Source organism: Pipistrellus hanaki (genome assembly GCF_964339955.1).
Source record: "Pipistrellus hanaki genome assembly, chromosome: 2".
Taxonomy (NCBI): domain Eukaryota; kingdom Metazoa; phylum Chordata; class Mammalia; order Chiroptera; family Vespertilionidae; genus Pipistrellus; species Pipistrellus hanaki.
Genome location: NC_140504.1, coordinates 157988433 through 158004589, shown reverse-complemented (window position 1 = coordinate 158004589; position 16157 = coordinate 157988433). Strand labels below are relative to the sequence as shown.

The following is a 16157-nucleotide window of genomic DNA, read 5'->3' as shown; positions in this document are numbered from 1 at the left end:
TGCCTAATCTCCCCTAACTGCCTCTGCCTGCCTGCCTGCCTGCCTGCCTGCCTGATCGCCCCAACCACTGGCCTGCCTACCTGCCTGATTTCCCTTAACCACTTGCCTGCCTGCCTGATCATCCCTAACCACCTCTGTCTTGGCCCCCGCTGCCGCGGCTTCGTCTGGAATGATGTCCGGAATGATGTCCAGAAGGTCATTTGGCTGTCTTGTCTAATTAGCATATTACACTTTTATTATTAGAGATGTGCTTAATAAGTGAAATGTCACACTTCACATTGTTTTTAAACTGGAAGAATTGCCAAGGTAGGGTTCTTACCCATGTTATAAGATTTCATTGGGAGATGAGCAAGGCAGACTCTGTTTTTTAGCTTAAATCCATTTCACATGATTAAACAAAAAAACTCATGCATCAGCCTTAACTTAATCACTTTATAAGAGCAGTGGTCACTTCTCAAAATAGATTCATATGTCCTCAGATGTCCTTATTGTTAAAATGACGGGGAATGAAGTGCGTGTATATATGCTTTGATTTGCAGGGCAAAGGTTATAAATCCAGACTGGATTGCTCTCCATACCTCACGTGGATATGAGAGTCAGGCACACAAGCTCTTCATGCGTGCAACAGGTAAAAGAACAATAGTTATTGAGTGTGAAATTTGACTTTCAAACATTTTTTGAAATGCTCAAAGGTTCTGTTATCATTCCTACTTTTAAAATTGTACAACTATACATATGCATATTATGTAATTTCAAAATATATTTGTAAACTAAAAGAGAAAAGAGTAGAAAGGAATAATTCTGGGAGCTTTACATTGATTATCCCACTTAATAATTTGAATACCCAATGAGGTGAATATTATACTTATTTTAAGGGGAGGAAACTGAGGCATAAGTCAGTGAGATTAATAGCTTACTTGAGGTCTGATAACTATAAATTGAAGTTTTGGTTGTTTAGGTTGTTGTGTTAATATTCTAATTCCAAATCTCTTTAGCCTTTTTCTTAAAGTAAACTTTATAGTCATATCTCATTCATTGTGTTGCTGTCCATTGTTGTTATATTAATCCACTCGACAAATGTTTGTTGAGCATTTATTGTATGCTGTTCTAAAAGCTTTACACGACTTAAACTTGAACTAGAGACCCATTTCATGAAATTCGTGCACTCAGGGAGAAGAAGGGAGCAGGTCCTTCAGCCCAGCCTGCACCCTCTCATAGTCCAGGAGTCCTAGGGGATGTCCAATTGACAGCTTAGGCCTGTTCCCGGGACATCCTTAGCGATGCTGCGGAGGCAGGAGATGCTCTTGCCACTGCTCCTGCGCTTGCCAATTGTGAGCCCAGCTTCTCGCTGAGCGGTGCTTCCCCAGTGGGAGCTCACTGGCTACCAGGGGACAGCTCCTGCGTTGAGTGGGATAAAGCCAAAACTGGCTCTCTGACATCCCCCGAGGGTCCTGGATTGTGAGAGGATGCAGGCCAGGCCAAGGAACCCCACTGGTGCACCATCAAGGCTGGGGAAGAACATAGGAGGTTGGTCAGCAGCAGAGGGACTGCGGGAGGGCTCCAGGGCGTGTCTGGCTGGCCATTTTTCTCAGTTCTGGTTAGCTGGACCCCAGCAGCAAGCTAAGCTACTGGTCAGAGTGTCTGCCCCCTGGTGGTCAGTGCACATCATAGCAAGTGGTTAAGCCGCCTTAGCATATAATTAGCATATTATGCTTTGATTGGTTGAATGGGCAACTGGACATCCAGACCCTTAGCATATTAGGCTTTTATTATATAGGATTATTTAAGATGCTAGCCTGGACATTTTTCTCAATTAGTCTAAATTTAGTAGAGTTCTCTCTATCTGTCTTTTTTAATATATTTTATTGATTTTTTTACAGAGAGGAAGGGAGAGGGATAGAGAGCTGGAAACATCAATGAGAGAGAAACATCGACCAGCTGCCTCCTGCACACCCCCTACCGGGAATGTGCCCGCAACCAAGGTACATTCCCTTGTCCGGAATCGAACCTGGGACCTTTGGATCTACAGGCTGTCACTCTATCCACTGAGCCAAACCGGCTTTGGATAGTAGAGTTCTCTTTACTGTTCATCCAGGCATGGAATCTCAGGCCCAAGAGATAGCTGTCTTGCCAGTCTTTTCCTTTCCCACACCATTCCCCTTTCTCCACAATGCTTTAGTCCACTCTGAACTACATACTTAACCCATAACTGTTTAGTGTCTGAACCAATACCTATGTCTGCAGGGAACTCACTCTCTTCAGAGACTGTTTTGTTTTCAGAGAGCCCCAATCATTAAAAATGCCCTTCTTCTATTGAACTTCCACTAGGTATTTTAGGTTCCATTTCCTTGGGCTACATCAAGCATGTCAAACTCACGGGCCACTGGCCACCTGCCTTGTTTATTTAGCCCGTGTTAGCCTTTAAGTTTGACATGCTTGGGCAACATAGAACAAGACTGATCCTCTATATACTTAATACCCTAAAGACATTTGAAGTCACCTTTTCCCTGAGGAGGTTCGACATCCTCAGATCCTTTAGTTATTTCTTAGATGACCCGTTTGCTGAATTCGATTACGGTTATGAGGCCTCTGGCTGTGCTCGTTGGTATATGTTTCAGTCTGTCAGTGTCATCTTAAATGTTGGCACCTGGAGCAGAAAATAGATTACACACATCTAACACTGACAGTTTTCTGTCATTTACCTTATTCTAGACACTGTATTTAGGGTAGTGCGAGAAAAAAATAGGCTTTTCGGATGGCTGTGTTGTACTGTTGAAGAACTTAATGTACACTACTTGTTTTTCTTTGTTCTAAAAAGATTGGATATTGAGAATTACGAATTGCTTTTATGTTAAAAACTTTTTTTTGTTTCCTTCTTACCTGGGGCTCTCAAGTTCTTTATATGCATGAATTAGTAAAGGTTTATGTATTTTTTTCTTTTTAATTAATCCTCACCTGAGGATATTTTTCCTTTGATTTTTAGAGAGAGTGGAAGAGGAAGGAAGAGACAAAGAGAAACGTCATATGACAGAGACGCATCCATTGGTTGCCTCCTGCATGCACCCTGACCAGGGCCGGGGAACCGGCAACTAAAGTATGTGCCCTTGACTGGAATCAAACACAGAACCCTTCAGTCTGCAGGCCCATGCTCTATCCACGGAGCCAAACCATCTAGGGCTAAAGTTAATGTATTTTTAAATAATATTCTAAAAAAATTCTGTGCATTGATTGCCACATTTGAGGTATTCTTCACAAGAGAAAATTTGGAGTATACAGATAGTTAAAAAAAAAAAAAGAAAAAAAGAAAAAAAAAAGGTTGTCTTTCCTTGCTTTGAGTATTCTTAATTTTATTTATATATATATATATATATATATATATATATATATATATATATATATATATATATTATTGATTTCAGAGAGGAATGGAGAGGGAGAGAGAGCTAGAAACATTAGTGATGAGAGGGAGGCATTGATTGGCTGCCTCCTGCATGCCCCCTACTGGGGATCAAGCCCAAAAACAAGGCTTGTTTTAATGTGCCCTTGAGGGGAATTAAATCCAGGACCCTTCCTTCTGCAAGCTGATGCTCTATCCACTGAGCCAAACTGGTTAGGGCCGAGGCTCTTTGTCCCCTTGAGTGTGACTCTTCCACAAAATACCATGGCCTGGGTGAATCTATTTGAACAAGTGGCATTAGGAAATGTTTAAGTTTAGCTGAGGCCGGTTGGCTCAGTGGATGGAACGTCGGCCTGCGGACTGGGGGTTCCCGGGTTCGATTCTGGTCGGGGGCATGTGCCTTGATTGCGGGCACATCCCCAATGATGGGTGTGCAGGAGGCAGCTGATCGATGTCTCTCTCTCATCGATGTGTCTGGCTCTCTGTCCCTCTCCCTTCCTCTCTGTGGAAAATCAATAAAATATATTTTTAAAAAAATGATTAAGTTTAAAAAATCTGGCTCTCAAAAGAAATCTCAATCATTGAACTGTTGATATTTGGCTCTGTTGACTAATGAGTTTGCCAACCACTGGGTTAGGGCATTGAGTATGCTTACTTTTTAAATTCAAGTCAGAGCAAAGAGAGAATTAATTTGGATACACCTAATTGATTCAATGTGTGAATTTTTTAGAGAAAATTAAGAGTGTAGTACCATATCAGTTGAAATTTGGCAGAGGCCTTGGTCAGTGTGGCTCAGTTTTTTGGAGTATTGTCTCATACACCAAAAGGTCTTGGTTCGATGCCTGGTCAGGGCACATACCTAAGTTGTGGATTCAGTCCCAGTTGGGCGTAGGAGAAGTAGCCAATTGATGTTTCTCTCTTCTCAGGTGAGGAATTAAAAAAAAAAAAATTGCCAGAGGGAAAGGGAATGGAAAGGGTTCACATGTAAAGGACTTGTCCAGAGCGGGTAGGAACTCTGGGTTAATAGAATTCACACTCAAGGTTGGAGGGAGGGAGACGATAAGTATATCATTGTAGCTCCTGATGGTTTCACAATTAAAATAATTTGCTTGTGTTTCTTTTTTCTTTTTTTTTTTCCTTTTAGTATTAATTGCTGATTTGCTGATTTACATACCTGCTGTGGTTTTATACTGTTGCTGTTTAAAAGAAATGTCAACTAAGAAAAAGGCAAGTTGTTTTTTTTTTAAATTTATTTTATATATATATTTTATTTTATTTTATTATTTTTTAAAATAAATCTTTATTGTTCATATTATTACAAAAGTTCCTCATTTTTTTCCCCTCCACCAGGTTCCCACCCCACCCTCTGTCCTTTCCCCACCCCTCGTTGTCCTCATCCATAGGTGCACAGTTTATGTTCAGTATCTTCCCGCACCCCCTCTCCTCTTTTCCCCGAGAATTATCAGTCCACTCCCTTTCCGTACCTCTGATTCTATTATATTCAATAGTTAATATTATTCATCAAGTTTTTTAATTCCCTTGGTTTTTAGATTCACTTGTTGATAGTTACATATTTGTTGTTTATAATTTTTATCTTTATTTTATTTTTATTTTTCTTAAATTATTATTTTTGTACATATACCAATGCCCCCCCCTCCTGTACATACCCTCCCTCCCCAGAGTTTTGTGTCCATTGGTTGTACTTATATGCATGTATACAAGTCCTTCGGTTGATCGTTTATCTCCCCCAGATCTCTCCAACCTCCCCGCTGTAATTTGACAGTCTGCTTGTTACTTTACTGTCTCCAAATCTATCTTTTGGTTCTTCAGTTTATAATGTTCTTGATCATCCATAAATAAGTGAGGTCATGTGGTATCTCTCTTTCATTGACTGGCTTGTTTCACTCAGCATGATGTTCTCCAAGTTTTAAAGCAACCTGACATTTCATCTCTGAAATATTTTATTAGCTTAACTATTGAGTATGAAGCTTAAGGAAGCCATGCTTTTGGGAATAGATACTAAAAGGGAATAGTATATATCTGTCAGTTAATTTTCATTTAGAAAACATCAGCTTACCTTAATTATTTTAAAGCCCAACTATAGTAATAAGATGCATTGAATTTTAGAAGTTACATACTACTGAGTCATGCAGCATGTTGAATTTATTGCTTAGCTGGTAAATCTGAATTTATATCATTTACCTTATTCTGGACACTGTATTTAGTGTAGTGCAAGAAAAAAATAGGCTTTTTGATGGCTGTGTTGTACTATTGAAGAACTTAATGTACAGTTTTGTTTTTCTAAAAGAATTGGATATTCAGAATTATGAGTTGCTTTTATGTTAAAACTTGTGAAGATTGAGTAAATCGAAAGGCATTTTGAAAAGTTGCTATGTAGTCTCACAATCACAGTCAACAAATACTTTTTGGGATAGATTAATCATTAGATTAACTTCTCTGACCTGTGTACCTAATGTGCTTTCTCTGACTAACACCTTTTAGTGATTTCCTTTTTACTGAGGCATCCTATCCATGAAGTATCACCTCCATGAATACTGTAGTGTTTAAAGAGTTGTTTTATATAAATGCAATTTTTTTGATAACTGGAAGGTAAGAGGGGGAACATTTGCTACTGTGTTACGTGAAGCTACACTTTTACCCTGTTTGATTCAAGTAACAGATTACTCTCTTAATTCACAATGTCTGTCTTTACAGGTTGCTAATGCATTATGCATATTGCTGTATCCAGGCCTTATTCTTATTGACTATGGACATTTTCAGTATCCTTTACTAATGTAGAAATGAAGTCAGATGCATGCATATTAAGAAATCTAGGCTCAATGTGTATAATGTTATCATTCAGTAATATCTTATTTGCTAGGGTACTTACCTATATAAACTACTAGAGGCCCAGTGCATGATCATGCATGGGTGGGGTCCAGCCGGCCCGCCCTGATGGGGGCCCATTGGGGCCGGGCTGCTGGGAGGGAGGGGACTCTGGAGGTTGGCTGGCTGGCCCCACCTTTGATCGGGGTGGGGGACCAATTAGTGGTCAGGCTGGCTCAAGGAAGGGGCAACGGGTGGTTGGCCACTCGGCACCACCCATGATCAGGGTGAGGGGTGCCAATAGGAGGCTGGGCTGGCCGGGGGGAGGGGCCTTGGGAGGTTGGGAATGGCTGATTGGGGCCCCAGTCGGGCAGGTTGGCCGCCACAGTGCGTGTCATAGCAACCAGTCATTGTTCCGTCGTTCCAGTCGCTTGGCTTTTATATATATAGATGTTCACAATGCTCTATTATATAAGAATCTCTTCACAAAGCTTTTACTTAAAAGGTAAAGATTTGTTAAAAGTAGAATTGCTTTTTCACATGCGTTTGGCTTGATAACTGATTAGTTCTTCTGAAGAGTTGGACAGAATGCCAAGTGTGGTTAGATTCTCTTAACATACCCGCTATCTTTTTTTTTTTTTTTTTTTTTTTTTTAAATAAGTTTTTATTTTTCATATTATTACAAATATTCCTTCCCCCCCCCCCCCACCATTGCTCTCCTCCACCAGGTTCCCACCCCACCCTCTGCCCTTTCCCCTCTCCCCATTGTCCTCATCCATAGGTGCACAGTTTATGTTCAGTCTCTTCCCACGCCCCCCTCTCCCCTTTTCCCCAAGAATCGTCAGTTCACTCCCCTTCCATACCTCTGATTCTATTATATTCAACAGTTAATATTGTTCATCAGATTTTTTTAATTTCCTTGGTTTTTAGATTCACTTGTTGATAATTACGTATTTGTTGTTCATAATTTTTATCTTTGTTTACTTTCTCTTCTGAAAGAACCCCCTTCAGCAATTCATATAATTCTGGTTTGGTGGTGATGAACTCCTTTAGCTTTTTTTTATTAGTGAAGCTCTTTATCTGGCCTTCGATTCTGAGTGATAGCTTTGCTGGGTAGCTTATTTTTGGCTGTAGGTTCTTGCTATTCATCACCTTGAATATTTCTTGCCATTCCCTTCTGGCCTGCATGGTTTCTGTTGAGAAGTCAGCTGACAATCGTATAGGTGCTCCTTTATAAGTTACTACCTTCTTTGCTCTTGCTTCTTTTAGTATTCTCTCTTTATCTTTTGCTCTTGGAATTTTAATAATGATGTGTCTCGGTGTGGTCCTCTTTGGATTCCTTTTGTTTGGAGTTCTGTGCGCTTCCTGGACTTGTAAGTCAAATTCTTTCACCAGGTGGGGGAAGTTTTCTGTCACTATTTCTTTCAGTATGTTTTCGATATCTTGCTCTCTCTCATCTTCTGGAACCCCCATAATTCTGATGTTGGTTCGCTTGAAGTTGTCCCAGAGGTTTCTTACATTATCTTCAATTTTCTGGATTCTCTTGCCTTCTAGCTTCTGTGGAGGAGTGTCTTCTGGCTCTTTATGTTCCAAATCTTTGACTTGATTCTTGCGATCTTCCCTTCTGTTTTTAGGACTCTGTAGAATATTTTTTATTTCAGACAATGTATTCTTTATTTCTTGTTGATCCCTTATCATTTCTTGTTGACTCCTTATTAATTCTAGTTGATCTCTTTTCATATCCTCATAGGCCTTATCCATCTTTTCTAGGAAATTCTTGAAAAACCTTATAAGCGTAGATTTGAACTCTATATCCAGACGCTTTTTGTCCTCCATTTCTTTTGTTTGTGATCTATTTTGTTGTCGCATTTCGCAGTTACAGATGGGACGGGGTTTCAGGGTGGAGCCTGCAGCTTTGGCTTCCGTCAGCCCCGCCCTATGCGGGTCCTTCAGTGCTCGCTGCCGGCGCCTCTGAGAGAAAGGTGCCCTCGATTTTCGCCTGCTGCCAAACAGTCTATGCTCTCCCACACTGAGCCCCGTATTGGGGTTCAGTTCAGTTGGAAGTGGAGTTGGAGGTGGCGTTCAGAGCAGTCTGGAGCCCCAGTCTCCTTCCCGTCAGGGCAATCCCGCGGCACAGCCGACCGTCCCTTCTCTGGGGGCAGTGTGCGCGCCTCCGGGACCTCCTTTCTCCGCTACCCCGGGGTTCCGACTTACAGCCCAGCTCCCTATGGCTGAGCCTGAGTCCCCGGGGTCTGGCCCAGAACTGGGGTTCAGAGCAGTCAGGGGCCCAGCACAGTCGGAGTTTTATCTCCTTTCCGCTAGGGAACGCCCGCCAGGCACTCGGCCTCCCTCCTCTCCGGCTCCGTCCTCTTCGCGTGCGCCGCGTGTCTCCGTACCTTAGGCTTTTACAGCTCCTCCGTGCTTCCTTCTGGTTTTCTCCTTGCTTCTTGTTGTAGGATTTCCAGTCAGTCGACTTTCCTGTAGTTCTGGGTAATGTCCATTTTATATTTTAGTTGTATTTTATTAAAATTGTTGTGTGTGGCTGCGGCTAGTTGCCTACCCGAGCAGCCATCTTGGATTCTCCCCGATTTCTGTCACAAATATCTACCCGCTATCTTTTATAAATGTTATCTGACACTAACAAAGGAAAACAGTCTTATAATTTTTTGTGTTTTAAAACAAGATGTTTCTCTAATCGTGGTAGCCAGAAGCTTCAGAAAACTGAAACTGATAATTAAAATTTGCTATGTGTATTTTATGTGTAATTTTGATATATAAAATTAGGAACATTCAAATAAATTTCAGAGTGTGGAGGGCTTTTTAATGCAGTGTTAATTTCTCCACTAGCTGTCCCAGATGATTTGTTCCATTTCTTTGGAGAAATATTCCTCCTTTTGTTGCCTGTGGTGGTAAATGGTTTGGCTGCACAGGAGTGAAGTGGTATTTGATTTCTCCATCTAGGGATTTTCAGTTAATCCTCTTGTTTTCTTTTAAAAACATTGCTCGAGACCTCTAACCTACTTGGTGTTTCCAGAGTTCTCCAGGGGCTTGCAAGGTAGGCTGGCTCCTTGCTTGCCTAAGCTTCCTCTGGGCTGTGGCTTCTTTCATCCAATTTATTTGTTACCACTTTTCTGTCCTCTTTCTGTCTTCTAGAAATGTGTTGAAATCTTGATCTACTGTAACCCAACTTCTGTTTTCTTTATGGCTGTGAGTTTATACTTTAAAAAATTATCTATCTTAAGGGGTTTAGGGAAGGAGAGGAGGTAAACATGAGTGCCTAGCTCACCATTTTGGACTGAAAATTTAATTGTGATGTTGTTTAAATATAACTGCTATTTGTTTGTATTTAAGCACTTATATTTATGCTGATGCATATTTATAGAGAAGTATAGTGATATCAGTAAATTTTGTTTTTTTTTAATTTTTGAAGCATCATTTTATAATAACCGAAATAGTCTTGCAGAAACAAAGCTATGTGTTAACTATTTAGAGCTCTTTTAAAGCTAAACCAACCATTTGCTGTTTAACACTGGATTTTATATATTTGAGGCCAGTATTTATAATTTCAAATGTTTATATACATTCAATACCTTCCATTTCTATTTAGAATAGCTTTCATATCCCTAATTTTTAAATTGTGTAAGAAATACACTGTATAAAATGCAAGATCTACCTCTTTTAATTACTGAGATAATTTCCTTGACACAGGGACAGATATAACTCTGTGAGTCTTGGCTTCGCTCTGTGGGGTATCCTCGGAGTATCTTATCACTGGGACCTGCTGGGATCACTGGCATTTTGTTTAGCTCTAAATTATAAACAGATGGAGCTTTACCACTCCTTGCCATTCTTTTGTTTTCTCCTTGGCAAGTGTTTTAAAAAAGGCCTCAAAGGAAAAGGGTGAGTGGCTTCTAAACACTGACATTTTACAAAGTACCCCCGAAAATGCATGTGGCCTACTTACCTGGAGGAAGGTCTTTCACTGGCCTTTTGATGGTTTCTTACTAATGTGTTGACTATGGGGAGAGCAGGAAGAGAGATTGTCATGTTCTGTATTTACTGTAAATCTTCCTAACTAGAAAAATGTTTTTTTGTTTTTTTTAATTTAAAAAAAATATATATTTTATTGATTTTTTTACAGAGAGGAATGGAGAGAGATAGAGAGCCAGAAACGTCGATGAGAGAGAAACATCGACCAGCTGCCTCAAGCACACCCCCTACTGGGGATGTGCCCGCCACCAATGTACATGTCCTTGACCGGAATCGAACCCGGGACCTTTCAGTCCGCAGACCGACACTCTACCACTGAGCCAAACCGGCTTCGGCTAGAAAAATGTTTTGATTGATGTACATTTCCTGTAGGTGAGGTGGGTTGGTTGGTTAGCATTGCTGTAGAATTTCATCCATTTAAGAAAATGTTAGGTTACATACTTATTAATCATATAATCCTAATTTGACATTTGTCTTCATGGCTACATAGGAATGGCATCTAAGTTAAATGTTAATTAGGATGGTGATAGTTTTTTTGTTAAAGAAGTGCAGATCTTTTTTTGTTTTGTTTGTTTTTTAAGTGATTTTATTGATTTCAGAGAGAGGAAGGGAGAGAGAGAGAAACATCAATTGGCTCCCTCTTCTATTCCCAATCCTGGGTATTGAGCCTGAAACCCAGGCATGTTCCCTGACTGGGAATGGAACCTGCAACCTCTCGGTGAATGGGACAAGGCTCAGTCAGCTGAGCCACACCTGCAGGGTGAAGTGCACATGGCAATGGTTTTGAATTTCTTAACCCTGATTTGAGTAGACTCCCATCTTAAACCTATGTCAGTGGCATAGATTTACCATTACTATCCATTGGCGTTTCTTACATTTAGTATGGTTCAGATTTTCTCAGGAGCATTAACTTCTTGGCTCACGGGCTGCCTTTGCTTTTGTTCCAGGCTCGTGTTGCTCATTAAGCTGGCCTGTACTGTTGTGGCTTCCTTCGTTCTCTGCTGGCTGCCGTTCGTTACAGAAAAGGAGCAAGCCCTGCAGGTTCTCAGGAGGCTCTTCCCAGTGGATCGTGGATTATTTGAGGCACGTGCACACTCTCCTATCACTCCTCTCTGTTCCCTTCCCTGTGGCTGCTGGGATTTCCTGTAGAAGACCCTCAGGGGAAAGTAACTTCAGCTGCTCTCTTCTTGCCCTCATTCCTTGCCAATTATTTAATTCAGTGTAAACCCCTAGCTCAGCTGGCATTTTCTAGTACATTACATGCATAGCTAATATTTATGCCATCATGCGATCCATAATCCACTTATACATATTTCTAATGAAAGGGTTCCCGAATGAAGACAGCATGAGAAGTTGCAGCTACAGACTTAAGAGCTCTGTTTTTTTTTTTTTTGTTTTGTTTTGTTTTGGTTTATTTTCTCTTTAGTCTTAGGAAATTACTTATTAAACTAATAATCATGTTTGCTTTAGAAAGACCTCATAATTCCCTGTGAGATATATAAATACAACCTTCACCCACAGTAATTTTTAATGAGAATCTTCCATTTCATTTAATGCTAGCTTAATCACTCTTGTTAAACTTTAATTACATGGGTAATTTGATGATTTAGATTTAGTAATTAAACCATTTCTCTGAAACAAAAGGCCCTTTTAATAAAGTTTGACAGAGACAACATATTTATAGATAATTTGTTTTTGAATAAACATTTCTTTTAAAAAGAATTATATACTTTCTAATATAGAGATTGGACCCAGCATTTTGAGACTAAGAGAATTTGGTTTTGTGAAGGAACAAGAATGTGCGATTTGTATCCTGTTGGAGATGCTGTTGCTGATACTGATACTCGTGAACAGTCACTATTATCACCATTTATTAGGTGCCAGATACCTCACATGATTTTATTTGATCCCTACAATAGTCCTGAGGTATCTATTATACCCACTTGACAGGTCATAAAACTGAGTTCATGTAGCTAGTGTGCAGCAGAGCTGTGATTTACACTTTGAAAATTGTGCTCCTATCTTCTTTATATTTTTCTAACCTGAACACTTCCTAGTATATAAAGAGAAGTTTGAGCCCTGGCTAGTGTGTTCAGTGGTTAGAGCATTGGCCCGTGCATCGAAGGGCTGTGGGTTTGATTCCTGGTCAAGGGCACACACCTGGGTTGCAAGTTTGATTCCCCAGCCCTGGTTGGGACCAATTGATGTACATCAATTTCTCTCTCCCTCTCTCTCCCTCTTTCTACTCCTCTCTCCCTCCCTCCTTTCTACTCTCTGAAAAAGCAATGGGGGAAACTATCTTTGGGTAGGATTAAAAAAAGTTTGATTCTTCTTGTAAGCTGCCTGGTTATGTGCCTTGCCTTCTATTTAAGAGATGGCATTTAGCATGGTGAATATAAAAATGGATATTAATATGTTTGGTGGTGTTGCAGGTCACCTCCATTCCCTTGTTGCTCTCAGAATCTGAGAGAATTTTTTTTTTTTTTTTTTGATCTTCCGGAGGAAGTAGGGTGGTACAGCTGTCAGTGGTAGTTAATTTCTTGATGTTTTGCCTACACAGCTGTGAGTCAAGCAGCTGGGTAGAGGATGGGTTTCACGAACAGAGAGCTGTAGTTACAAATTTAATTTTGAAAGTGATCCTAGCACAACTGCTAATGCCTTTAAACTTCTTGACTTATTAGCAATTAACTCTTGTCCTTGCTAGTAGCTAGGAAGTTATATTAGATAATTTCAGATGTGTGATAAAATGGGTCACAATATGTGTTCTACACACTAGGAAAACAAAAAAATTTTAGAAACATTTCCAAAGATGAATAACTTCATTATTTAGAGATAGTGTGCTGTTCTTAGAAAAATATGAAGTATTTCTTGGGAATGTCTAGATTAGGGTTGGGTAGTGATGTAGATAAAGTTCCATTGCAAAAAAAAGTGAAAAATGCTTATCTGTGTACATACTCATTACTTAGAACGTTTAACCATCTTATAAAATTGTGAACAAAAGCTTTATGTCTCACAAGTTTATTTAGAAGTTATGGACTGTACTTTGTGGAGTTTGCTATTTCTTTCCCTTATATCAGAATGTAAAACTAACAAATCTCTTTTTAAGGATAAAGTAGCCAATATTTGGTGTAGCCTAAGTGTCTTTCTGAAATATGAAGTATTTCTTGGGAATGTCTAGATTAGGGTTGGGTAGTGATGTAGATAAAGTTCCATTGCAAAAAAAAGTGAAAAATGCTTATCTGTGTACATACTCATTACTTAGAACGTTTAACCATCTTATAAAATTGTGAACAAAAGCTTTATGTCTCACAAGTTTATTTAGAAGTTATGGACTGTACTTTGTGGAGTTTGCTATTTCTTTCCCTTATATCAGAATGTAAAACTAACAAATCTCTTTTTAAGGATAAAGTAGCCAATATTTGGTGTAGCCTAAGTGTCTTTCTGAAGATCAAGAATATTTTGCCACATCACACCCAGATAAAAATCAGGTAAGAGTCACACAGTGTGTATATAGTGTTTTGTACGCTTTCCTCAAAGTATTATGGTAATATCTCGTTTATCTGGCATCATTAGGGAATGGGCTGGCCTAAGCCCTTTTTCTAGTAAAGAGCTTCTCACTGATTGAGTCAGGCACACTCAAGACTATCTTCCTATAGATTAACCTAAAATCAACTGATTAGGGTTTTTGATTAGTTCTGCAAAATCTCTTCCCAGCAGCACCAAGACTAGTGTTTGAATAAATGAGTGAAGTAGTGTGTGTGCTGCCTCCCTCTCCCATCCGGTCCTTTCACGAATATCCCTTAGAGCCCATGAGACGAGGGATTGTAGTTTTCCAAGCCGAGCTGGCACACCACAAAGCCACCAAAAGTGGGAAAACCAGTTACTGTATACGTCACGATCCCTGTGTCAGGGCTTTCAGGGCTGTGTGCCGTGGTACCACATGGCTCCAGATGGCTCCGCTATGAAGTTCTCCCCCGGCCCATCAGCCATCACTAGAAGCTCTAGCAGCTTCTAACTTGGGTTTATTTTATTTTATTTTTATTTATCATGTGCTTGGAAGTCAGATAATCAACTTTTTTTTTTTTTAATATATTTTATTGATTTTTCACAGAGAGGAAAGGAGAGAGATAGAGAGCTAGAAACGTTGATGAGAGAGAAACATCGACCAGCTGCCTCTTGCACAACCCCCACCCGGGATGTGCCCGCAACCAAGGTACATGCCCTTGACCGGAATCTAACCTGGGACCTTTCAGTCCACAGACCGACGCTCTACCACTGAGCCAAACTGGTTTCGGCCAGATAATCAACTTTTGTGAATTGAGGGCCTAAGAGAGTCTCTTACGAGTACATTTTATCAATGTTTCTGTTACAGAGTATTGTTTCTTTATACCTGGTTATGTTTTCTTATTTTGAGTATTTGTTAATTGATATTTAGCTACCTTTCTCTCTATACAAATGATACTAAATAATAAAATAACATAAGCAGCACGCACTTCTATAATGTTTTGTTCTGTATTATACAATCATGTATATAGTAAAGAGCGCACATATTTCAAGGTATGAATTTTATTTAAATTTCATTTAGTCTTCAATTTAAAAAGTAAAAATAAACTTTAATTTGAAATCAATTTAAGTTGATAGGTAATGTGATCCTTATATTTTAAAAAAGTATTTGTTTTAGCTATAGACCTTTACAAAGATAACAAGTATTTTATTTTTATTCATTTTTTTAGTTTTTGTTTCACATTGTTGAGCCTGCTTCCTGCATGTATAAAATTAATACTTCAGCCCTCTCCCAAAGGATTCAGATATACTCTGGTAAGTTTCCCATTACTTGATGTACTTAATTCTTGCTGAAACTGAACTTTTAAAAATAGAGATAATCATTTGCTCTGAGCAGGAGGCTTTATTGGGTTGGAACATTCATTTATTTGATGGACATTTATTGAGTGTCTGCCATACTTAGGTACTCTGTTTGGCATTAGGTTGAGCAATAAGAAACTTTCAGTTTAATTCAACAGTTACTTAAGTTCTGCTTCGTATTAGTCAACGAGGGAATCAAACAGGAATAGACATATGCTTAAATAATTATGTGGTGATAGACATATGCTTAAATAATTATGTGATGGAGCAGATCGTATTAAGTTCTGTTTGGTACAGATTAGGTGCTGTGACTGTGCGGGAACAGGAGCTATTACTTGGGGGCAGATGTTAGACAGCCTCTTAGAGCAAGTGGGATTGGAGATGAAGTTTGGAAGCTGGGCAAGATTAAGGAGAGGAGGTTATATAGCAGGAGAGAATTCAAGACAGGAGGGAGAGCTTGAAGGTAGAGAGGTGAGAAACGATAGGGAGTGCTCTGGGAACAGCTATTGAGCATTGAAGTGTGTGTGTGTGTGTGTGTGTGTGTGTGTGTGTGTGTGTGTGTAGAGGATATAGTGAGAGAACAGAATCAAAAAGGACCAAACTGTGTAAGAGCTTGAATGTCAGGTTGACTAAGTTGGAGTTGGATTTGTGTGCAAGTGGACCCAGAAAACGATTTCTAAGCAGGGGATGGGACAGATATCTATTGTAGAAAGATGACTTGTGTCAGTTTCAAGGTGCATTGGTTCTATTTCCTACAGTTTAGGGTTTCTCTGAGTGGGTTTACAAATCCCCCCAGGTTGTATTTCTGTGGCACTTTTACAATTTTGTTCTGTGTGCATGGGCCTATAAAATGACATTTAAAAAATATCTTTTAATATGTCCAGAAAATTTGGTTTATGAAAACAGTAAGTCAGTGGACTTTAGAAGGGCACAGCATTTTAGGAATTAGGGTTTCGATTCTGGGACTGCCACGCACTTACATTGCATTCTAAAAAACAAGCCATAACATAGCATACTGCTGAAATACTTCACAAGTGCCTATCAGTACCACAATGTAAAAAAATAGTTTCATATTCTTCTT

General features: G+C 39.6%; 1 protein-coding gene across 2 annotated transcripts in view; it reads left to right on the top strand.

The window, feature by feature from the left end:
- ALG6 (ALG6 alpha-1,3-glucosyltransferase) overlaps window positions 1–16157 on the top strand; it is a 42430-nt gene that overhangs the window by 14785 nt on the left and 11488 nt on the right. Inside the window, exons 5-11 of one of the 2 annotated variants that reach the window (XM_084876058.1) lie at window positions 540–628; window positions 4542–4624; window positions 6113–6177; window positions 9938–10123; window positions 11161–11296; window positions 13616–13701; window positions 14947–15031. In XM_084876058.1, the coding sequence (XP_084732184.1) occupies window positions 540–628; window positions 4542–4624; window positions 6113–6177; window positions 9938–10123; window positions 11161–11296; window positions 13616–13701; window positions 14947–15031 (730 nt within the window). Of the gene's footprint in view, window positions 1–539; window positions 629–4541; window positions 4625–6112; window positions 6178–9231; window positions 9279–9937; window positions 10124–11160; window positions 11297–13615; window positions 13702–14946; window positions 15032–16157 lie in introns of both variants that reach the window. The other variant, XM_084876059.1, reaches the window with a different exon arrangement.